The sequence below is a fragment of the Lepisma saccharinum genome, chromosome 27, assembly GCF_977018435.1.
Source record: "Lepisma saccharinum chromosome 27, izLepSacc3.1, whole genome shotgun sequence".
NCBI lineage: Eukaryota > Metazoa > Arthropoda > Insecta > Zygentoma > Lepismatidae > Lepisma > Lepisma saccharinum.
The window spans coordinates 43,581,326-43,606,992 of NC_139255.1; the positions used below are offsets into that span (position 1 = coordinate 43,581,326).

General features: G+C 38.3%; 2 protein-coding genes across 5 annotated transcripts in view; one reads left to right on the forward strand and one right to left on the reverse strand.

Annotated features, from left to right (window-relative positions):
* The window catches only part of NiPp1 (nuclear inhibitor of protein phosphatase 1), a 419,486-nt gene that overhangs the window by 193,736 nt on the left and 200,083 nt on the right, over positions 1 to 25,667 (forward strand). The gene's annotated exons all lie outside the window — the stretch shown is intronic.
* LOC145980078 (lipid storage droplets surface-binding protein 1-like) overlaps positions 1 to 25,667 on the reverse strand; it is a 50,943-nt gene that overhangs the window by 1,046 nt on the left and 24,230 nt on the right. For 2 of the 4 annotated variants that reach the window (XM_083113076.1, XM_083113073.1), the window contains exons 1-7: positions 21,617 to 21,752; positions 13,751 to 13,906; positions 12,203 to 12,388; positions 11,276 to 11,528; positions 7,124 to 7,293; positions 4,134 to 4,406; positions 388 to 498 (exon numbers count right to left, since the gene is read on the reverse strand). In XM_083113076.1, coding sequence (XP_082969202.1) covers positions 388 to 498; positions 4,134 to 4,406; positions 7,124 to 7,293; positions 11,276 to 11,528; positions 12,203 to 12,388; positions 13,751 to 13,906 — 1,149 coding nt within the window. In that variant the 5' untranslated portion in view covers positions 21,617 to 21,752. Of the gene's footprint in view, positions 1 to 387; positions 499 to 4,133; positions 4,407 to 7,123; positions 7,294 to 11,275; positions 11,529 to 12,202; positions 12,389 to 13,750; positions 13,907 to 21,616; positions 21,753 to 25,667 lie in introns of those variants that run through there. The other 2 variants (XM_083113074.1, XM_083113075.1) reach the window with 2 other exon arrangements.

Consider the following 25,667-nt stretch of genomic DNA (forward strand, 5'->3'; position numbering starts at 1 on the left):
TGCAATTCAATGCAAATGTTCAAAATTAATACAATTAATCAATGTAGATATTACTATTTACATGCTTTAAAACAATTAAAATTCTAACTTTAGAAGCAATTTTGCTTGTGGGTATTTTTTTTGCCCACCATGGGTCCTTGTGTCCTAGTGCAGAGTGTGTGTCCTGCTGTGTTAAATATGTCTGGGTCATTGATGTTTGAGTATCACTGAAAATTATCTGAGAAATTGCAAGAATAGTAATGTGTCCAGCAGGTTTTTTTTTTATTTGTCCACTGTCTAGATTTTTTAAAAGGATATCTGATTCAATTCGTCAGGGAATCATATCCCCTCCAATCAACATCCTCTCCCTTGAGTATACCACTAACATGAAAATACTCATCTCCTTACCAGAAACTGCGATGCATAGCTGTTTATGGTCTTCAAGGTGTTCTGAAGTTTTAATAATTGGTCTTTAGACTGCGCAATAACTGCATCTGTTACAGATTCCAGGTGTGCAGTCTGAAAATAGAAATATTACCGATCAGACTACAACAAAGTAGAAGGCATAGAATTGAACAATGTTGAGCATCAATGCAAAATTAGATTTAGGGAATTGAATGTTGAATTGTTCTTTTAAGTCCACTTTATGCACAGAAAGGCTAATTGGGACTGGACTACAGTTTAAAGTGGGATCGAACCACTATGCCATGTTCATTTAGGGAATTAAATGCAAATGAAATCAGGAAGTGTGCCAAAAGTCAGCACATTTTAAATCTGCTATGCAAAATGTCAATCACTACTTACAAAAATTACAAATTAAGCTTAAGCTGTACATAAGCTGTTTCATAATTTTTGAAAGGTAAATATTTTCCAACATATCTGGTGATTTATGAAATTGGTACTTCTACAAATGTTTTCCCCTGGGTAAAAAAAAGTGTTTTCTTTTTCTTTTGAATGAAGGAAGAAAGAAAATGGTTGACAAAAGAGGAACACCCATCTCTCTTTTCTTTTCTTCCTTAGAAATAAGTAATCCCATTGTTTGGGGCTGAGTAGAAAAAAAAATATTTTTTTAGAAAAATATTTACATGTCATGATTTTCTTCAAAATCTTTGGTTGTACCTTGAGTCACTTTCAGAATGTTACTTTTTGGGAGAGGCAGCTTGTTCCCATGCCATTCATGCCTCTTAGTGAAACAATATCCTTTGAAGGAGGGAGGGCATAATTGCAGTATATATACTATTAGTTCTGCATCAATTCACAAGATAGGATTAAAATATGGAAAAACTAAGAACGAAATGAGAAGAATGAGTCGAGACCGGACGGAGTGGTTGAGATTGACAGAACAAGGTACCCAACGCTTAATGGCATAAGGGAATGGAAGAGAAGAAGTAGTTCTGCATCAATTCACAACTAGTTCTACTTTGGACTACTGAAAAGTCTTGCAGAAATTTTGATCTAGTATTTTTTCTGCATTACACCAGATCCTTTGAAAAGCTAAGCTGACAGTTTCCTGTTGCATATAACCTTTTCTATGAAGTACATTTAGGTGTGTCAAATCATAAGGTCTCATACTATTGAGCTGATTTGTTAAATTATGCGAATCAGTTTGCACCTGTCACTTAATACAAAACAGAGCACATATATTTAAAAACTAAATGATTTCTTAAAGCTAATACTGACAACTCCCATCTTAAGACCTTAAACCACACCGGCATACAAGGACTAGTTATTTTTTTAAAAAATCTGGGGCTCTGAAGGGACCCTCATCATACAAAGACAATCACAGGACAACTACCCCACAGGGAATTATATTGTCTATAAGATCAGGTATCAAGAGCTTTGTTTGCTTTCAAGTCTTACTATTAAACTGAAACATACAAAGACAATTTCTGGGTGTTAATAAAATTAACACACATTTTTTATGAATTAACATTCCATATTTAATGCCAAGACTATATCTCTGTACCTACACTGTTCCTCCCCTAAAATTAAGTTTATGAATCATTGGGGGAGGAAGGATGCATGTTTACTGTTGTTGTACTTCCAGCATTAACTGGAAACCGGATGACAAAAATTCCTGCATTCAGTTTAATGCCCGAAGTTTTAGGGGAACTGACAAAAGGGAAGTCATCTTTTTTTGGTATTTTCCAGTTTGTCCCTTAACATCTGACATCTTAAGATGGGAACATCACTGATTGAATTTTCATATTCCACTTGTCATTTAAAGTGTTGCAAGTTCAGACCATTTTTACCCAATATAACTAATATTACCCATAATATATATAATATGTTTTACGAATTTATTTCTTGATTAAATATCCAGTCTACTCAAAGAGTGTTAAGATTGCTATTAAAGTAAGAGCAAAATCTTTGAAATTCACAATTAATTCGAGGTGGAAGGGACAAGCTGAAATTGCAAGAACAGACTTTACATGGAATAACCTAACTAAAATCTGACAAAATAAAAACTTCAGTATGTGAAAAAATAGAATTATGAATAGTTTACTTACACTGCTCATTACAGTATTAACAATGATGTTAGGAAAAATAGTTAAACAATACTGAACTTGCATTTTAAAGAAATGATTAAGTGTCTTCTGTTTCTGTTCAGAAACCCACTTATCTGAATACTTATTAGAAGAAACTCATATTTTCTCTGCCTCAGATTATATGAACATTGGATTACCAAGATACTACTGTAGTGCTAGAGTCGAGAGAACTGAGGACTAAGTGACAACTCTTGCTACGAATAATATCCCCAGGTTCCCAGTATTTATATGCTATTTGCAAGTGATTTTTGGCACTGAAGAAATGCTTTTCTGACTTCCCTCTAATTACATCCTTGGAACTTTGCTATTGTTCTTAGTTTAAGAAATAGTGAAAATTACCCTAAGGAATATACCATGTGATCTATTTTGGTAGGGAAAATTTAAAAATGCTGTGGAATGCATTATAAATAGGGTTGCCACAGTTCTCAGGACAGTGAGTGTAGGTAAAATCCAGTTGTTAAACAGTGATATGCAGTGCTTGAAGTGGAAAATAGTAACTGGGAAGGGGGGAGGGGTGTTTGGTCGAGTCATGGAGTTAGCTTAGGGGGATGCTCCTATGGTTTAACATTGTGGTAACGTGACAGCTGCATAATGTAATTTGTTACATTTACATAAAATGCATAATGGTAACACCTTGAAACCAAACGTTCTAAAGCTGTGGTATTCAAAGAAACTTCACATACAATAATGCAGGAATGCACCGAGTGCAGTGCACGAGACATCTTTCATTACCACTTTAGCAGAATTTCAAACTTCTTACAAATAAGGAGTTGATTATGACAGCTTTCAAATTAACCTTGCATCATCCTATGATGTGTTAAGATGTTAGTCACGACCAAATGAAACATATTGAAGTGACGTCCAAGCACACATCAGGTTTCTTCTTGAATTTGTGGTTAATATCTAAGAATTTCAAATTATGAATGGTTCAAAATAAAATCCTTTCAATTACAGACTGTCAACCAATCTGAGAACTTGCTATTGAAATCTATTATAGGAAAAAAAATAGCATCCGAGTACAAAATGCTATTTATTTCTATTCTGAAGAGAAAGCATCGTAGAAAGTGTGGACACAGTTATGACTTGGAGGAAAGTAGGAGCAGTGGAACATACTCTGCTATTTAATGGCAATTGTGCAACAAAGAATAATGTTTATTACTACAGCAGTGTGGTAATTTTCTAAATTAGGAACTACCTAAATAACTGGAAATGATATGTCAGGATCTCTCAGTTTTCCCCATGTGTCATTACATTTGGACTATAATACCAACAAAATATATCACTTCTTTCGAGTGTGATGTACATATTCCTTTGTTACAGCTGATCCATTTCTTTTTCTTGCTGTACATACCATCACCTTTTGATAATGTGAAAATTTTGTCAAATATTTCTTTGATCATGTATGGGGAGTTTCAGACCTATGAAGATTTCCAATGATCATGTTTGGTCATGAATGCTCTGTTTCAATGATAATATAATCATGTACAGACAGCTCCAGACAAGTTGAAAATGCACCAATGAATAATCTAGTGTCCAATCCTTTTCCCTGTTCTAAAGAAAAATATTGTCTGCACTACTGGAAATACAAGATATTAAAGTAATCACCTTGACAAGAGTGGTCATGACATCTCCAGCAAGTTTAGTTGCAGTGTCCACTTGCACCTTGAGTGTATTTGGAAGGGTGCCAAGATTAGCACGTGTGTTGTTGACCAAGTGAACCAGTCTACGAGCAAGCTCCCTTGCAAGAACAATGCTTTTCTGCTCCAATGATGTTGGCGAAGGCTGGTTTTCTGGTTCGTTCTTGCTCAGTTCCACCCACAGGGCATTTAGTTTTTCCCTCAAAGTCTTTGGATCAACATTCAGCTTTGATAGCTGAAGCTGCATTTGGAAAAAAAATTCAAAAATAAATACCAGTTTGCAAATTATGCACATATCATACATACATTGTAGTTTTAAATATACTTTATACATAAGAATAATCGGGACCGAACCTAGTTTAAAGTGCCTCCACCAGGTATTGAACCCAGGACCCCACTGTTACAAGGCAATGGTTTTACATTACCCCATCAGGGAGCCTTATATATATTTTGACAGTAAAAGTTTTTATTATACTTTAATCCTACTGTTTCAAATTGAGAGTACTGGATTTCAAATTCATTAAGGATCCATCAAAGCTTATATTGAAGCTATTCAGGTAAAGATTATTTCTAATAATAATAATAATAAAAAAAGATTCAAGAAATTGTTGAACACCACCAATAGAATTTGTTTGAGTTCAAGAAATTTCCTTTATGCTGAACTTTTTAGGGAATATACATAGCTATACACAAACACACAGCATTGTTTGGGAAGGCTTTGTTCGAGGCATAGTTTATCCTAGAATTATTTTCATTAACCTATCTTGTGTCTTCAGTGGAACCTGAATTTTAAGTTTTTCAAGGGACAGAGCTGAAAAATCTTAAAATGCGGGAAAATGTAAAATAGGATTTTTTTTTTAAAATTTTGCTATCTTGGGATCATTCATATTGAATGTATAATGCAGGAAAACTTAAAATCCGATCTAAAAAAATCTAGGTTCCACTGTAATTTCAAGTTCACTATAACCTCATGTGCTGCAAATAATCTTTATATAACATCACAAACAAACCCTTCCAACATTTTATCAACTTCTTGGTGACGTCATTAAGGACTGAAGGGATCGTCAGAAGATCAGTTCCATTCTTTCGGAACTGACCATTTTATACAGGGTAAGTCAAAATGATGGACCCGATTACAGAAATTTATTCTGTGAAATCTAATAAACATATGTTATTGTGAGACATGCGCTTCGAAAGGTTAACTTTCAAAGTTTAGTTTCCATGCAGTGTTTCCACTTTCTACCGCTAGGAGTCGGCAGCGAGCAGGAAAATGGTGGTGACTGGAGAACAGAAATCTTTGTGTGCTTGATTATCATGTGAACAAGTCTGTGATTAGTGTGAAACAGTATTTCCGTACCAAACATCAGAGAGAACCACCTATGTGGAAGGCCATTTGTAAGTGGTATGAACATTTCAGAGATTCGGGCTGCATCTGTAAACTAAAATCGACTGGGGAAGAGACAGTGGAATGAGTGTGCACATGTTTTGTGCAGAGTCCACAGAAGTCCACCTACCGGGCAGCGAGAGAACTTCAACTTCCACAGAAAACTGTCTGGCGGGTTCTGCAGAAACGTTTACAAATTAAACCCTACTGCTTGCAACTAGTTCAAGCCTTACTTAAAAGACACTGATTATGCTTTGCGCGCGTCCTTCTGTGCTGATTTCCTCACATTAATGGAAACTGATGGGTTCTCAGAGGTTAATTTACAGTGATGAAGCAACTTTTCACCTTTCAGGAAAAGTGAATAGACAACGTAAGGATTTGGGGAACTGCTAACCCCCATGAATTTGTGGAACACGAACACGATTCTCCCAAAGTGAATTCCTTGTGTGCCATTTCCCATGTAAAGATTTATGGGTCCTTTTTCTTCCATGAACGTACTGTGACAGGACTTGTTTTCCTTGATATGCTGCAACTATGGCTCCATTCACAGCTTGCAGAGGATAGCGCAGATTTTGTTCTTCAATTGGATGGTGCCCCTGCTCATTACCATTGCAGCGTTCGGGCCCATCTCCATGAGGCATTGGAACAACGTTGGATAGGCCGTGCATCTCCGGAGGATCAACCTCTCCTTCATTGGCCACCTCTTTCCCCCAACTTGACCCATGTGATTTCTTCATGTGGGGTTTTGTCTAGAATCATGTTTACGTACCACCACTTCCAACAACATTGGATGACCTGCGTGCCCGCATCACAACAGCCATTGCTGATATTGACCGCAACATGCTACACAAGGTTTTGCAGGAGATAGACTATCGGCTTGATGTGTGTCGTGTTACGCGAGGTGCTCACATAGAACACTTGCGATTTGTTTGAAAAAACTTTGACAGTTTATCTTAGCACATGTCTCACAATAACATTTGTTTATTATATTTCACAGAATAAATGTCTGAAATCGGGTCCATTTTGACTTACCCTGTATAAATAAGTGGAAGTATGAAGGAATCCTGTTGCCAAGTCCTCTGTTTTATATTGTCTTTTACAGTGGCAAAGCATCCTATGAGGCCTGGAGACTGGCCTACCCTAATATATTTGTGCAGTTATGAATTTTATTATAGTTTCATTAAAACTATGTATTACAAGAAACCTGAAATTCTAGGTCTTGTAATTGCTGTGAATATCCATCCTGCCCAGTACTCTATATTTGCATGTGGTGAGGCATCTTAGTGTGGGACTCATCCCGTCTGTAACATCCATTGTAGTTCATGCAGGAAGTCTAATTTCAGGTGCAGGCATGCAACATGAGACTGAACTTACGGTGCTTCCTGCTATGGTGAATAATAGGCTGAATATTACAAGTAGATTACAGTTTGACAGGCGATTCTTTGTGATAACCGATATGCAACACTTCTTATGGGTAAACTACTTTGATTTAAACTTTTTACTACAATTATCTAGACAAAGTCCATATTTTGACCTTCTTGATGTATCTAAAGTTTTGACAATGTCATTCTTACCAGATCCAGAGTATTGGCAAGAGTCTTTAGCGCTTCATGGCTTTGTTGTCTAAGTAGCTTCATTTGTGATAGTGTGACCCTGGTCAGGCGCCTGTGCAATTTCCTGGAAAAGCAGTCTAGTCTTTGAATTGTCTGTAGTGCCTTGTTTTCAGTTTCACCATACTCAGGACCTAGAAAAAATTCACCATCTCATTATAGTTTCTGAAAGAAGTAGTTTCAGAATAGGCAGACATTTATCTGTACATCCCCATGAAACTTTTCACAAAGGCAATTTTGTCATTTTTGGCACAATCTACCTTTATACCCTCAAACAGTCTTACATCCCATGGAAAGGGCATCCTTATGTAAAATGCATTAAAAATCCCACCAAATCACTCACTATTGATATGATTTATTTGCATCATCCAAGGACTACAATTTTGTAGTGTTATACAATAGGTGCTTCTCTGAAGGCTGCTTTTCCACTCAATGGAAGAAAGCAAATATCATTCCTATTTTTAAATCTGGCAATGGAAACTATACATGTTACAGGCCCATTTCTCTCCTTTCCACACTTGCTATTGTCTGTGAAAAGATTCTAAAAAATAGACTTCTGAAATTCACATCACCTTACATTAACCCTACAACACTGCTTTCTTCCAAATTCTTCATGCCTTACCAATCTGTCTTCTATGCAATCCTATGCCATAAAAGCAATTACTAATCGTAATCAGTTGGATGTTGTGTACTTTGATCTGTCCAAAGCTTTTGATTCAGTGGATCACCATTATTTACTGCATAAATTAGCTAACAGATTTAATATAACTGGAAACATATTTAAAATAGTGAAAGACTATCTAAGAGATAGACAGCAACGTGTTATACTTCCTGGAACTAATTCTAGCTGGCTTCCTGTTATATCTGGTGTGCCGCAAGGAAGAGTTCTTGGCCCTCTTATTTGTATTATATCTGGATGATCTCACAGACCTCTTTAATTCCCCCATCTCAAGCACAATTCTAATGTTCGCTGATGATTGCAAGATTATGAGAGAAATAAAACAGCCATCAGACATGCAACTTCTCCAAAATGACAAATAGATTCTCTGAATGGTGTAAGCGATGGAAACTGACCACAAACCCTTCGAAATGCTCTTACATAACAATTTCATTGAAGCAAAACATTCTTGAAGGTAATTATACACTAACCGACATCACTAACAAAATAAGCACAACACCGAGATCAAGGTATCCTCATAGATTCTAAACTAACTTTCGATAATCATATATCAACCATCACAAAAAAGGCAATGCGTATGCTAGGCTTACTTTACAGATTCACCGAAATCCATAACCCGAAAGCACTTTCCATTTACTTCAAAACTTTTGTGTCCCCCATTCTAGAATACTGTTCACCCATCTGGAACATGGCTGCACCTTCTCATACCTCCAAGATCGAGCCTGTTCTAACCTTTTTCCTCTCCATCGTTCAATATAGACATCTACCTAAGAGAAATCTGCTTATAAACTTAAACATAAATACTCCAGAATCACGTAGATACCTTGCAGATATGAAATTACTACATAAGATAATTAATGGAAACCTAAGATGCAGCATCCCACTCCACGAACTCTCCCTCAGAGTGCCTAGACACAAAACACTGAGCAAGGAAACTTTCCACACTGCAACTCCAAGACTCTCACTCATTCAACGTTCACTATTTCATAGGCTACCAAATCAGTTCAATGTAATCTCAAACCAAACCGATATATTCAGTTCATATCCATCTTTTATCACCAACATAGAACAAATTGTATATAAGTAATGCTTTTGTGAAACATCTGTTTACCTTGGAACTGTCTCGACTTGTTTATGTTTATATTTATTTTATTTTATTTTATCTTGTTTCGTGTGTTCATTTTAACACTAGTGTACTGTTTTACTGTTGTTTCTTTCCAGTTTAAAATGACTTCTGCTGTACTGGAAATTTCAATAAATAAATAAATAAATAAATAAATAATAAATAAATAAAAAGTAAATACATCTGTTATATAGGACATGTCAAATAGAAATACATAATAAAGTTTGGTAATTTTAACATAAGATACACACACATATATTGGTGTATTATAAACCCTTGCATATAAAGATATACTTGACAATTTCAGTTTGATGTGCAACAGCAAGCTCTGCATGAATGGTAGCTAACCATACCTTTTAGCATTTATTCTGATTACACCTACACAAGACCTTGAGTCCTTCACACTCTGTCCAATAGATATGTCTGTATGCATTCAAAAGATGAGTGTTGTCTGTATATTCTTGTATGCTGTAAAATGAATGTTTAATTAACATAGTTTTGATTTTATTTTTAAACCTTTCCACTTTTGGTTCGTGTCTTAACTTTCTGGGCAACTTGTTATACAGGTCAACTGCTGAGTTTTTAGGTCCCTTCTTATAGAGAGTAATTCCTTCAAATTTTATCTTTATTTCTAGTGTTGAGGCTATGGATATCTTCATTGGTTTCAAAAGTACTAATATTTTGTTTGATGTATACCAGACATTCATAGATATACAAACAGGGTTATGTCAGCAAGTGCAAGTTACGGAAGATATTTCCGCACGAATATTTCCCATTGACCCCTGCCACAATTCGAAGTGCTCTTTTTTGTAATTTAAACAGTATGGAGCTATGTGCCATAGCAGTGGCATGGTTCATGTCAGTTTTCATTGTGCGTTTCAGAAAACAAGTAACAGGTTTAAGAGAATCCGGGACTATATTGTCAACAAAGTGCATGCATGCAGACTTTTTTCAGGGAAGGGGGCAAAACATTTCCTGGGGAGTGCAATGCTTAATTTGAATTATTTGAAAAGGTAATATTTTTTCCCTTTCCACAAGAACAGGACGAAATGTTTCACCACTCATTTTCCAGGAAAGGAGAAGCAAGTGCCTCCTACTGGATACACCCGCAATGTGAGCAATGAAACATAGTTCTCCATACTGAAAACTAACACTTTTTATGCAATTTTTTGCCTGTAGTTTAGTTTGTGCTTAGAAGTTTACACATAGCATAGCTAGCCCAGAATACACCCCCCTGAAGTACTAGCCCCTTCGAACTCCATTGTGTAAAATTATGCAAAATGAAAGTTTAAGAAAATCACTTGTAAAAGGGAATTTTACACAGACTAAAATCGTGAATGGTAGTCAGGTCACCCAACTGAGGATTTTTTTTTTAATTTACATATCCTCAATACTTTGTATTTATAAAATCAATTTGTGCAAGTAATATATTTCCATATTGCAATTTTGTGTATGATCAAGGACTAGATTTATTGTTTGACTGACTGGCAAAGTAAGGGCGATAGAAAAGCACCAAAAAAAGGGAAATTCAAGAAAGAAAAAAGGGAAATCCTGCAGGTGGTGTGCTAGTTGCGGTTCCAGTGCTTCATTCTTGACTAACTTATTACCAAGCAGGAAACATTTTCTCTTGCGTAATGGAGTTCACTAGTGAAGCTGTTTTTGAAATTTCCCATTTAAAAAAACTGCTACGATATTCAAAATTCTGAAAATTACTTTTAAAGCATTTATATGCATCTTAGAGTGGTTTGATTTCATTGGTTCGATAGTATCAATTGTTTATTAGACCTTATGGAATCACAACTATTGGGATATTGCCATATTTTGTGGCTACGAAAAAGAACCAGAATTTGTGTATATACCTTGTGTAGGTGGATACCTCTGAACAATCAGATCGCCACGACCGAACAAATAATTAAAGTAAAAAAGAGCCACAAGGCACAAGAAGATGAAGTCAACATAAATGCCATAATACTATCCTGAGTCCTTTGTGAAAACAATGCATCTCCATGTAGAGGAAGCATGTATGTATACTACAATATTTACCATCAAAGAGTTAACAATTTACTTCACACTTTATAGAAAATGTAATTTAATGTCTAAAAAATTAATGTAAAGAGAACTTGTCTCTTGCCATTTGTACCAAGAAGAAATTAGAAAGTTCCTGATGTTCATGAACCAAAATGTAGTTCTGGTCTATTTCGAGTCATGATGCATGTTCTTCAAATATTTGATGTGTACACACCATAGTCTCTTCAAATTACACCTTCATTAGGAAATTATACAACAGCAATTTGATGAAAAGTTGAGAGCTTACCATCGCATAATCTTGCTTCCTCTTCAGTGGGTGGGATCATGTGGTCAATGTATTTATCAGCATGGTCCATTACAACTTCCAAGCCCTTGACTGCAATGGTTCCATACTTCGTTGAGAGGGCAGTGTTTGCTTTGTCCAAACTGTAGTCCTTCACAGCATTTAGCTTGTCTGTACCCAACTGCTTCACACTTTCTGCACGTTGAATTGCTGGTTTGAGAGCCTCTGTTACATAGCTCTTTGTATTCTCATATATCTGAAATGATTATTCAGGCTGTACTCTTATTTGACAAGCTAGGGTAAAAATACCTCTCAATACCTTAAATCACATGCTGGATAGAACATTATCTTATCTGACAAGCACCAGGGAAGGAATAACAGCACAATAAAATATTAAAACTGTCTTTTTGTGTGTTTTCTCCATCTAAATTCTCATGGATGGCAACTGAATGTGTGCCAGCCTCTTAAGTTAGTCCTCAGTTTCCACCCTTGAAAGTGGAAAAAATGCATGACATTCTAATTTTATTATTTTATTGTGTGCCAAGTTATTTATAATTCTTTCCCTGCTTTTTAACAGGTAAGTGAATGAAAAAATACTATTAGCATCATGCATTTCTTTATAGGACTGCCAAAATTCATTGTAGAAAGTCCTACACCAATGGATGATACTACTTTGAACTTAGGTGGAAAGATCTACCCTTAACATGCTTATCCACTGAGCCAGCGATAATATCTAGCATTTTCAGAGCAGTTCATTCATGAATAGTTTATCACAATTATATGCTACACAATACTATTAGATCTTACTGAATATAGCTAATTGAGAAATCTTACAATTTCTTTTTACGATAAACTGATACCAATTGAGAAAATTAATATTTTTTTTCCAAATATTTACCCCATAAGGAAAAACTTCTTGTATTACACTACCTGTTGAGGTGGAAGCTTTACAATTGGAACTTTCTCTTCAACTATATCAAGTCCTTTGGAAAGTATTGTGTCTACTGTGTGGATGGGACCTTCAAACTTGTTAGCAACTGGTAATGCTTGTTCCACTGCTCTGTAAACTGTTACTTCTGCTGTTGATAAAGTCCAGTTCAACAGTGTATTATATACCTGAAAGTCAAAATTCAAATTGATTATTGGGTAGGTTCATCCGTACGAAACCGAATGACAATAAATGTAAATATTAACTTTGTGCCCCTTGACTTTGAATGTTTCCTCCACCTTTTTATCCATTTTTGTTGCACACTGATTTAACCCCTCCTCAACATAATTCACCAAGGTCTCATTATGGACATTTTGAAATTGAATTTACCTTTACACATGCTCCCTGTAAAAACTTTGATATCCCTCACCTTCACAGATTAAAAATTGTGGATAAACTTATTACATGGTCACAAATCTACACACTTTATATGGGTAGATTAATGGAAGGGCAAAAGGGGCAATCACCCCCAAGATACTTAAAACTAACTAGAAATAGTCTTAAAAAAATAATAGTAAAGAGTGATTGCCATTCTTTGGTATCAAATAATCTATCAAACTTCTAATATTAATAAACAAGAGCAAATAACTATCACTCATTTCAAGTTAGAGGGATTGCACCCCTTGAAATGTTTAAAACCAAGCAAGTCATCAGCTTAAATTGAGAGTTTTGGAATAATGGAAATTCTTCCTCCTGATATTTGATCACCCACCTGAAAATCTGACTAATTCTAGTCTTGCTTTCTTAGTTTGACTTTTAACCACTGTTATTTTTTAAAATTACGAACGTTTTGGAGGCTGATTCTGCCTCTGTCTTCAGGCTCAGGGTAGTGTGTGATCTACTAAATCACATTGCAATCACTGGACACATGATCTAGGCTGTTCAGGAAAAAACAAGTCTACACATGCTCAACATAAAACTACATTTATAATATTTTCTTCAATTGATTCAGTGTCACTTAAATGAAAGCAACAGAAAATCTCAGTGAGACTTTTGTGCCTTCTTACCCTAAAATTATAAATTAACAATAAGAGTAAAAGGGGATCACTGCTCAAAAACTAAAGTGAATGTAATGAAACCTGCTTGTAACTAAAAAGATTATCACTCTCCCCAATAAAGCTAATGTATTGTATTGAGTTGTTTTAGATCCACTTTATGCACAGATGGGCTAATCGGGACTGGACCTAAAGTTTAAAGTGAGGTCCGAACCACTGGGTATAGAACCCGGTACCCCTCGATTACAAGGGGATGACATTACCACTATGCCATTGGGGAGTCACTCAAGCTATCAACCACCAGATAACTCTAGAACTAGCCACAAGTTGTTAATTCTAAAGAGTAAATTATCACAGGTACTGTTTGGATCTAAATTATCAATTTGAAGACATGAAAACTAGCAACAAAGCTTCAACGAACTTAGGGTGCAACAGCTAAAATGCCATTCACTCTCCATGAGAGGGTAGTTAATCCACAGAGACTAAATAACTTACCTTAATTCTTCCATATACATCAAATGCATAGTTCCATGCTGATTCCACAACTGGAAGCTTTGAAATTCTTGTTACGGTTTCCAAATGAATAATTTCCATTTTGGGGCCAGTATTGTTGGCTTCTGATGACATTTCTGACAGTTTTGTTCTTAGCATCTATTGAAAGAAGTGTTATCAGTTGAACACAGTGAAATGCAAGATTTACTATGGAATCTATAAATCTAAAGAAATAATGGCTGAAATATATGTAATGCACTGTAAATATTTAAAGTATATGGTTAATTGAAACAGTAAAATGTCGATTGGATCAGAAAGAGTATTGTATATGCAGCAGAGGCTGGTTGATACGGGGTCTCTGGCATACAATAGACATGAGGTCCATTCCCAGCCTGCAACGCGTGGACTCGCTGTGGATGATAGGGATACAGCAGATCATCATGAAGGACACGCCACACTGTCGACTGTGATACTTCCACTGCACGTGCAATGCTATGGGTGCTAGTGGACGGTGTGTCGTCCACGCGAGCAAGTACGTCCTCCTCGACCGCCGCGGTGCGCACATGTCTTGGGTGACCGACATGATGGCCTGCACGTAACACACCCGATTCACCAAGGGTACGGTGCACGTTCGAAAACAACCTGCTGTCGGGTTGTCGCCTCTCCGGATACCGTCCGCGATAAAGGTGTGCAGCTGCTCGGCCATTGCCATTTGCAAGGCCGTAGACAAAATGCATGTCCCTCAGTTCTACAAATGTGTAGTGTTCCATGGTATGGTGAGGATAGTGCCAATTATGGAATACTGTACTGCAGTGCACAGGTGGCACACACACACACACTGGTCACAACGGCTTCGAAACAACGTACTCAATTGTCGTACGTCAAGCACACCACCACCGCACCGGCTCTTTCACTGACACGCTCCCTGACGCTGCACTTCCAATCAGCCCACACGTCCGCATGGCGCTGTGGTACAATCAGCTGACGTTCCTGAGCCACCCGTGCCTGTGCTCTTCACTACCTGACCACTGCCGTCAGGTGGGGCCATGTACTCTGGGGCCTTGTCATCGTGGAACACATGTAGCGTCCTTCATTCTTGCCCCATTCACCCACAACACGTACTTCGTCCGTCTTGCTCGAGCCGACGGGGAGCACTACGTACGATCGTGTGGTGTTTGTGTACACCAATGTGGGGTAACCCAGCAGTTGAACAGACGTGCATACCCCCACGTAGCTTCATTACACGATTGTCCCACGCAGTTTATCTGTCCAGCCTTGCTCGGCCCGGTCTCACACCCACGCGGCAGTGTGCGGCTGCGGTGGTGTGAGGCCATGCTTTGTTTCGGAGCGGAAGGCTGCGGCCGAGGAGGGACTCGAGTTGTTCGGCTGGGGTTGCGCTCGGAAGCAAGCAGCCGCATCAGGTCTGGGAACGGTGGACCTGGTGATCGGGATGGAAACATTCCGACCTCGTCCATTAGTGTCGTGCACCGTACGGAGTGGTGGGGTCCGTACGACACTCCAGCAGCCTTTCGCCCGCTCCCACCCAGCGATGTGCCTCCGGCTTCATTTCTAAGAGGCTGATTGGGCCCCATCACGACGTTTGTTACAACGTCAGTACGGGGTACGTGGTCCTATCTGTACGTGCACCTTTCATTAGCAATAACCTCCTGTGCCCGTAGTTGCTGTGTTTGTCCTGCTGGCGCACGACCTCTGTGTGACATCCCCTCGGTGCTGCTACGGGGAATCCCTCGTCCCGCATTTGTTGTCTCCTTGACAGGTACCATTCCCCATCCGGTCCTCTTTCTCTTTTGTTGCACCGTGCTTTGTTCTTGCTGCGGTGTCTCCCCACTGTGTTTTAGGGACTCCCCATGCGCTGCACCGCCAGCGCCGCCATTTCTGCCCCGAACCATGTACGCCTCTGTTGCCTGTCGAGTGTCACGGACCACTTTGCTTGCATTCTCGGTGTGTTTTTACATCCTACGTCGTCCTCCCGTGGTTCTGCAACCCCGCACTACTTTTCTCGACTGCACTGCTTCAGTCATGGTGTTTGTTTCCCGCTGTGCAATTGTTACTTCATGCTTCATAGCTTCTTTTCTCCCTACCGTTGTCGATCGCTACCCTTTCCCTTCACTTGTCTTGCGGGACACTCCTATTTCCTTTGTGGAACCCCATGCGCATGCGTTGCGCAGCTGCCGCCTAGTGTTTTTCGGATGGGCGACTTTGGTGTTCCTTTTGACTTCGTTTGTTCCGCCTTTCTATCTTCACTGGTACTGGCTGTACAGAGGTGTGAAGTTCATTTTCACACGTTTTCGGCGTTGTCTAGCTCCTCACGGAGGCATCTCTCGGCAAAGTGGAAGGGGAACTTTCGTCTCTATTTCATGGGAGGTATCTGTGGTTTTCGTTTGTACTATACCTTTAGAATCACCCTGTATAATATACATACATACATACACGCATATATATATATATATATATATATATATATATATATATATATATATATATATATATATATATATATATATATATATATATATAGTGTGTGTGCGCGATTTGTAATTAATTAATTAATACACTTACAAGGGAAGTCTAAGTCTCCCCCTCCGATTTTCATGAAACTTGGCAGGTGTATAGAGGCCCCCCTCAAATGTCAAGATGAGGAGAAATTGAAGTGGGGATCTGACCCCGAAACCACGTAAATATGGCATAGGAAGAAACAGGGGGCATAGGGCCTCTCTATACACCTGTCAAATTTCATGGAAATCGGAGGGGGACACAGGGGTCAGATGATCCTCACGTTAATTTGTCCTCATCTTGACATTTGAGGCAGGTTTTGCCCCCTAAAACAGTTTTTTTAGCCGTAACAAAAAATAAACACGTATTTCTTCCTTTGGGCCCCTCTATACACCTGCCAGGTTTCATGGAAATCGGGGGGGGGGGGACACAGGGGTCAAATGCCCACTTAAATTTGTCCTCATCTTGACATTTGAGGCGGGTTGCTCCCTAAAACAGTCTTTTAGCCGAAACAAAAAAAAAAACACGTATTTCTTCATTTGGGCCCGTTTACACACACACCTGCCAAGTTTCATAGAAATCGGAGGGGACACAGGGGTCAGATCCCCACTTCAATTTGTCCTCATCTTGACAATTTGAGTGGGTTTTGCCCCGAAAAACAGTTTTTAGCTGAAACAAAAAAAACAACCTCATTTCTTCCTTTGGGCCCTACTATACACCTGCCAAGTTTCATGGAAATCGGAGGGGGACACACAGGTCAAATGCCTACTTAAATTTGTCCTCATATTTACATTTGAGGGGGGTTGCCCCCTAAAACAGTTTTTCGGCCGAAACAAAAAAAAAAAAAAAACAAGTATTTCTTCCTTTGGGCCCGTTTATAAACACACCTGCTAAGTATCATGGAAATCGAAGGGGGACACAGGGGTCAGATCCTCACTTCAATTTGTCCTCATCTTTACATTTGAGGGGGTTTTGCCCCCTAAAACAGTTTTTTTTAGCTGAAACAAGAAAACACGTATTTCTTCCATTGGACCCCACTATACACCTGCCAAGCTTCATGGAAATCGGAGGGGGGCACTTAGATAACCTCGCTTGTTAGTCTTACACTTTGTAATTATATAACACTGCATATATTATGTTTTATTTTAATTTGTAAAACTGTAACTGTAGAACAATTGTATAATTTTTGTATAACATTTCTATCTTGTTACATGTAAGATTCCATCCTGGAATTGAATGTTTCACATTTATGTGCGTTTTCATTTCCAATATATTAGAATGAATACATATTCGTTTCAATGGCATTTACAATATCACCTCTGACATTTTATGTTAAACAAGTAAGATTATTTTTGTGCACGAGTGTGTTAGCCGATGCGTAGCAAAGTATTTTATGAACAACACTTGAAAAAAATTGTTGTAGGACTAACTAATGAAAAATTTCTTTGTAATCGAAGATCATAATACCTTTCAAGGTGTGGTAATAGTATAATGGGATTGAGATACGAAACTCTCGGATCCGGATTTTCGGATCCGGATCCGTAACTTTTGGATCCGGATCCGTTTGGCCATCCCTAGATCACATCAGCTCCACCTTCGACCATGATCAAAAAAGTGTGGGCTCTAACTCCACACCCCCTATACGCCATCATGGCGTCGCGCAAAGCACTTTATTTTGTAATAAATATAAATATACGAAGACTTATGTTATGTACCAGTAACACAAGTAAAAGACATGTTAGTCTTCACAAAATATGTTATTACAATTAATGATCGATTTGTGTTATTTGTTTGCATGAAAATTTTCAGCAGAAAGTAACTGTAAAAATAACTTAGTTACTTTTGAAGTACATGTAACTGAGTTACTTTTTAAAACTAGTAACTAACTTTTTTTAAGCAAGTAACTAACTAGTTAACTTTTAAAAGTAACTTTCCGAACACTGATTTTTAGTCATTAAAATCATAAACATATAACATGGTATGTTTTTTTTTATTGGAGGAAGGTAGAACGTAGAGGGAGGAAGTTTGGGTGGCGCCAAAAGTACACCTCGTCCTGGTGAAAATTTTTAACTTCAGCCGCCCGGTGGAACTTCGTTGTTCGCGTGCGGCTTTTAGGTGAAGTGGAGGGACGGTGGAATGACCGCGAAAGGGATTAAGCGCGAAACTAAGCGCGAAAGAGCACAACCGCGAAACGTAACACAGGATTAAACGCGAAACTGATTAATCGCGAAACAAATTAAAAACCAGATTAAGCGCGAAAGGCACAAGCGCGAAACCAAAATTTAACAGGAATAAGCGCTAAAGTAACAACCGTGATACTGATTAATCGTGAAACCATAATTGCACACCGGAATAACCTCGAAAGGAATAACAGCTAAACGGATTAAGCGCGAAACCAAAATTGAATACAGGAATAAGCGCGAAAGGAATAACAGCGAAACTGATTAATAGCGAAACTAAAATTCACAACAGGAATAACCGCGAAACGAATTAAGCGCGAAACGAAAATTGAACACCGGAACAACCGCGAAATGGATTAATCGCGAAACCAATATTGAAATCTGGAATAAGCGCGAAAGGAAAACCACGAAAGGCCTCATTACACCAAATAAAACTGAAACATTTAAACGATACTTAAGCGCAAAAGGATACTTAAGCGCAAAAGGAACAACCGCGAAAATTTCACTTTCGCGGTAGTTCTGGCGACCCGAAGTGGACCATTAAATTAAGAAATTAAATACTAGAAATAAGCAGATGTTAAACAATTATCGACCGATCAACTGGCAAATTCTGGCTTTGGTTAACGAATGTTACCATAAAAGGTTAAACATTTCATAGCAATTCTTAGTTTTAAATATATTTGAACATTTATTTTACGTCGCTTTTAAGATACTTTTTGCTATTCCCGATAAAGATTAAGGATTAGATTAAATTTGAAGGGTCATTCGCAAAGGAGCCCTCATGTCCAGGTTAAGACTCGAACCTAGAACCAGGAACTTTAAATAAATTCAATTCCGGTCCAGGAGAGAGAATCAGCAAGCGTAAATGGGTTCTGGACCGTAAAGAACATTTTTATCTAAAATATTTCAATTCGGTCCAGGAACCTTTTTACCAGATGAATTTAAATACGGTTTAGGAACATTTTCTCCGGATCAATTTAAATACGATCCACGAACCTTTTTTCCGGCTCAATTTAAATACGATCCAGGAACATTTTTTCAGGCAGTTTAAATTCGGTCCAGGAACCTTTTTCCCGTATCAATTTAAATACGATCCAGGAATCTTTTTTTCAATTAAACAAAACACAACTTGGATCGAATTTAAATTGGGCGAGAAAAAAGGTTCCTGTCCTGTTAAAAAAAAAAAAGTAATAATGAAAATGAAGGGGTGTGAATTATCGAGATCGGATCAAGACTTTTCGTAATCTTGGATGACTTGACAATTAATGGACACTAATAATTTTTAGGTTGTGTTTTCTAGTTAAGACATGGTATACTGTATGCTTCCAATTTATTTTCTTTGAGGGGGACAAAAACATCCCTGGCAGGGAAAAAGATAATTTTACTTTGCCGGGGATAAAATGTCTTGTGGTGGGAAATTCCCGGCACCCCCCCCCCGCCCCCCCCGTTAATTCGGACACTGCTAGTTCCAAAGTTTACGTAGATAATGGAAACAAAAACATTAACGTGTAGTGCTATTTTGAAAGAACCGTCAATGTCAACATTTTCAAGCATCAACAGCTGTTGCAAAATACCAAAAGTTTAGCCGGTCGCCCTTTGAAAGCGGATTATAGAAATTCGTATATTCACTTATTCAGGCAAATCTACGACAGTCTTCTTCCCAATAGACAAATTTCTAATAGCCAATACAAATATCTTACGGACGATCGGCTTTAAAGGAAGGGGGGAAGGACAAACTAATATTTTTTTCACATCGGATATGTTCTAAATGTGGGCTGAATTAAAATGCCACAAAAAAATTAATCCCAGTCCGCTTTACGTAACGAAATATAAACTTTTCGGCGATTTATGTTAGACTCGCCAAACATTCACAGCCAAAACAAACAATAGACATAGATCTAGCCTAAAGAAGGTTCCGTCGCGTTGTCTATGTGGACTACGTAAACTGTAAGCCACTAAATATATAAAAATATCCTTCAAATTTAGGAAAATTGTAACAAAACCTATAATTACCTCCTTTTTTTTTGCCCAGCGTGTAAGGCTACGCTTATGAGATTTGTGCGTTAAATAGGATTACTTTATGAACTTCGTTCAAAATTACACTTTCCCTTAAGCCTCGACCAACTGCACCTCCTCGAGAATTACGCAGAATATTTTTAATCGACCGATTTCGAGGTTTTACGTAGGGCTGACTTCAAATTAGTTTCAGGGTGTGGAAACAACAAACAACATTTGATCGAAAAGAATGGACCGCCTAAGGAAACCTATCTGACTACTTTGACTTTTTTATCCGAACACTCAAAATCGAAAAAAATACGTGCAAATGCTAATGCAATCCACCTAGCACTCCCAACACAAACGTCAAAGGTTAATGTTAGCATCAATCCAAACACTCCTAACCTAACAAGGAACATTATTACCATCAAATCTAGCAGCACTAACGAAATAAAATCGATCATATCTAAAAGAAAACCATAGTCACAAAATATAAATGCATGCCTTCTCTTCAAAATATGCATTTTCCATTGTGATTTCAGGGTGATGAAGTGTCAAGTGACGCACGAATGACATGCTTTTACAGTTTCTTGAAGAAAAATCTGCTGTATGCACACTCAAAAAGCGAAAAAGCACGTGTAATTATTTCAATCGATAGGTTTAATGTAATAAAATGTTTCAGGGTGCGTAAACCACATAAAATTGGATTCCACTAGTACCACATTAAACCACGCAATACTTCACTAACACATGTCGCGAGCTAAATTCCGAAAACGTTAATAAACAACCTTCATAAACCATGAAAAACTTTCCACTTTCTAGGGGAGGTAGAACATTAGACCCAACTGTTGCTTTTTATCAGTACGAACTACGTAAACTATAAGCAACTATGAACTACAAGTTTATTACGTAGGCAAGTCACCGGCACTTCACTGGTAGTTTCCTTGTGAAAGTTTCCAACATTCGTAAACACTACATGGGAAACGTTGATCGAAACAAATTCTTATTCGAAAAAAAATATTTATCTGTGCGAGTAATTTCTTCAAATAAGCCAATGACATTTATTTTTGCTACTCGCCACAGTTCAGTGGAAAAATTCCACAAAACAGAGTTTACCGTACTCCAATAAATGTACACAATTAGCCCAAACGAGTCTAACGAAGTTTGATTTTATACTTACGCACTGAATCCGATGATGTGGTCACGAACTCGATTGAAGTAAGCACAGATACGTTCTTTACTGAACCTTATACCCAGTCAGACTAGTCACATGCACTGCAGTTCGAATCAGAATGAAGGGTTTCCGTAGACTTGCGTGAGTTTCTGGGATTTGACAACGTGAGCGCCACCACACACACACACACCGTTAAACAACAGTTGCCAACCTACAGATTTGGTCACTAGATCTAGCGCTTTTTCCTGCCCGGTGACTTCACGCAGTGTTTCACGTTTATTGAAGTATTCTGGTCATTTGACATCCTTTTTCTACCTCTTGGGTTAAATGTGACGAGGATGATGGAGCAAACACATACATTCGAACCTGGGACCTCAGGCTTCGTAGCACGTTACATAGTCAACTCCGCCACGAAAGTCGACATTATCGGTTTTGATACTTTATCTGACCACTCTTGAAAGCACTTGTTTGCAATATGAAAACATTTCATAAATTTGTGCCGGTGCAGTGGTCAGCGAAACGCTCTGCAAAGAATAAGGTCCTAAGTTCGAACCCTGATTACGCACGGGTTTTTCCAATGATCAGTTCCCATTCATCCTCATTTCATCCAAGAGGTATAAAAGTGGCGAAAAATTACCAAAGTAGAGTGTTGTTCTGGTTTATATTACTTCGCTTTTCTGCCAATTTTGGCTAATCGCGAAGATGAGAATGAATTGTGATATGAAATTGATGAAGGGACACTCACAAAGAATAGTTATGCCCAAGCCGGGAATCTAAACCCGAGACCTCTGGCGTCGTAGCGCACTGTGTTAACCACTTCACCACGAGGTCGGCTAGAAAGAAAGAAAATAAAGTAACTCCGAAATAAAATATTTTAATTCTGAAAAATCCTAAGAATGTACGTCGCTGCCAATGTATTTTTGAAACGAACAGTTGTAAAACCAAAATGGCCCCGTCCCATTACTGCCTATGACAAAATATTTTGGCCATCTAACACAATTTTCTGCTTAAAACTTCATCAGTGACATTCTGATCAATCACGTTGGCAACCCTGGTCGAAAGTCTGGTTACAGCGAACCTTGCGCTATACCCAATAGCAGGGGGTGCTCGTTCGGCGGCGCAGATGGTATGCGCAGTTGTCCGTGGATGCATGACATCACCATCGAAACACTCGGCACGGAAAAGGCTGGTTCCTTATGCAAATATTGAGAAATTTGACAACGAATACCTTCTAAAATATAGTAGCAAGGGAAAAGTTACAACTTTTACTGTTAAGATTCATCCTTTCTAATCAATTTATCACAAAGTTGATTCAAATGTGTAAAATGGTTTTCAAGAAATCGTGTTACGAAGGAACCCCTGTTTTGTTCTCTCCAGGCTTCCAATATAAGGGAGTTTTAACTTAAGCGCGTTGGATTTCTTTTTGCTCTAAGTTTTGAAATAAGATTATTTTGTTCTTGTCAACTGAAATCATGCCTAAATGCTATGGAAAGCTGTGAAAACTATTATCAGAAAACTAACGGAAGAAATCTAAAATATCACAGCTTGATTGATATAAAAAAAATGCGAGATTGCCCATTTTTGTGAAAAAGGCATTGTGCGAGATCTAAAAGCAGAACTTTATAATATTGTATGGAAATGTAAGGGTATAATAAACGTGACTGCTTCCCAGGCACGTATCCAAGGGGGGGCTTAGGGGGCTCAAGCCCCCCCGAAAGTTTTCGGTTTACACTAGATAAAATGAGATTTTTTGTTTCTTGTCGTGTCAAATAAAATAATGTGACGTTAATTTAAGGAGAGAAATAATTATCGAGGAAAGACGGAGAATATTCTATAACCCTGTTATTGGTAACAGCTCGTATCCAAGGTGGGAATCAGGGGGCTCAAGCCCCCCCCCCCCCTTTCAGAAAATTTTCAGTTTACGCTAGATAAAATTAGGTTTTTGGCTTCTTGAATAATATGGTGATAATTTGAGAGAGATAATTATCTAGGCAAGACGGAGAATGTTCTATAAGCCTGTTATTGTTAATAGCGCGTATCCAAGGTAGGGATCAGGTTGTTCGAGTCCCTCCCTCCCCGCTCCCCAAGGAAATTTTTCAGTTTACACTGATAAAATTAGGTTTTTGACTTCTTGAATAATGTAACGATAATTTAAGGAGAGGAATAATTATCGAGACAAGACGGAGAATGTTCTATAACCCTGTTATTGTTAATAGTGCGTATCCAAGGTGGGCATCAGGTGTCTCGAGCCCCCTCCCCCTGGAAATTTTTCAGTTTGCAAGAGATAAAATTAGGTTTTTGTCTTCTTCAATAATGTGACGATAATTTAAGGAGATAAATACTTATCAAGGCAAGACGGAGAATGTTCTACGGACCCTGTTATTGTTTATAGCACGTATCCAAGGTGGGGATCGCAACTCGTGGACTCCCCCCCACCAGGAAAGTTTTCATTTTACACTAGATAAAATTAGGTTTTTGTCTTCTTGAATAATGTGACGATAATTTTAGGAGAGAAATACTTATCAAGGCAAGACGGAGAATGTTCTATAACCCTGTTGTTGATAATATTGCACGTAAACTTTTCTTACGCTTTCGGTGTTGTCGTAGCGAACTTGAACACTATGTAGAAGAGACTTGTCAGCATTTGGAAGCTGCACAACAAAGATAGCGCCGCAGGTAGGGCGATTCGGATTCATTGTAATTTTTTAATCTCTGGAAAGCGCAAGAGGGAACGTTCTTTAAAAAGAGAAGGAGTCGAACTACTGGCAATATTTAAGAAACGTTTTATCAGCGAAACGTTCTAGAATATAATGAGGATATTAATACGCAGCTTCAATTTCCCGGTTGATCTGTACAACAGAATAGGTGGAGACTTCAGAGGTAAGTGTGACAATTCATACAGTCGATTAGTGATCAGTCAGTGTCCATTGGTTGCTTTATAAGATGTAGTGATTCGAAAATGAAATGGACTAAATACCGTAAAGTAACGAAGTCTACCACTAGTTCCAGTTCGGTCCCAAAGCTAAAGACATTGGCGATAGCAGAACTTCGAGTAGTGCTACGAGTAGTTCGGGTCGAAAGACGAAGAGATCGAAGGTCTCTCTCTCGAAAGTGAATATTTCGGCAGTATCGGGCTGGGCATTGGAGCGATTTATTAAAAAAGAAATAAGCTGCACAGATCAACTGAAAATCAAAGTTTTGAGTGATGATTTGGTTGTGTCAGGACCAAATTTTGTGTATGCAGTCCGAGAATTTCATGGCATAAAAAAATACTTTTGTTTAAGGCTACTGGGTTCGACACACACTCAACAGACAATTTTGGACACTTGCGAGTGCTTAGGCATGAATATGAACAATTTGGTGGGTTTCGGCTTTTATAAGAGCTGCAAACATGGGAGGACAAGACACATTAGTGGTGTTCAGGCTCGAATGAGAGAGAAATATTCCTGAACTGTCTGATTCCAGTTCCCAGCACACAGTTTGAATCTTGTGTTGTCGAGTGGATTGTGCATTCCGTGCATGTGTAACACCTTCGTAAAAACACTTCTGGTACATAGATGTTTTGATACCTGATGAGAAGAAATGGACAAACACACATACTGAGATGGTTCCGGCACACAATATTAATGCATGGAAACAGAGGAGTTGAGTGGTAGAAAATGTCCCGATTTCACGTTCTGATTAAAATGACAGCCTTAAACAGTGGCGACGATTTAGGAGATAGTTGCTCCCCATTCTTTTGCCTCCACACTATCACACTATGGCCTCTTAATGCTTGTCTCCTTGTCCACCCCCCACCCCACATTTTGGAACCCAATTGCCACCACTCGCCTTAAACATACAATTGTGATACCCCTTTAAAAAATGGTGTAGCCGCCGCCCCGAAAGGATTTCCTGGATACGTGCCTGCTGCTTCCCGTAAAATATCACTGCACTCTCCACGTTCTTCTTCTTCTGTCATTTCTTTGGCGCCGTCAATAGCTTCAACACGTTGTTTTTTATATATATATTTGTCACCTATTTGTTTTAATTAGTATTCTGCTCGTTCCGCCACCTG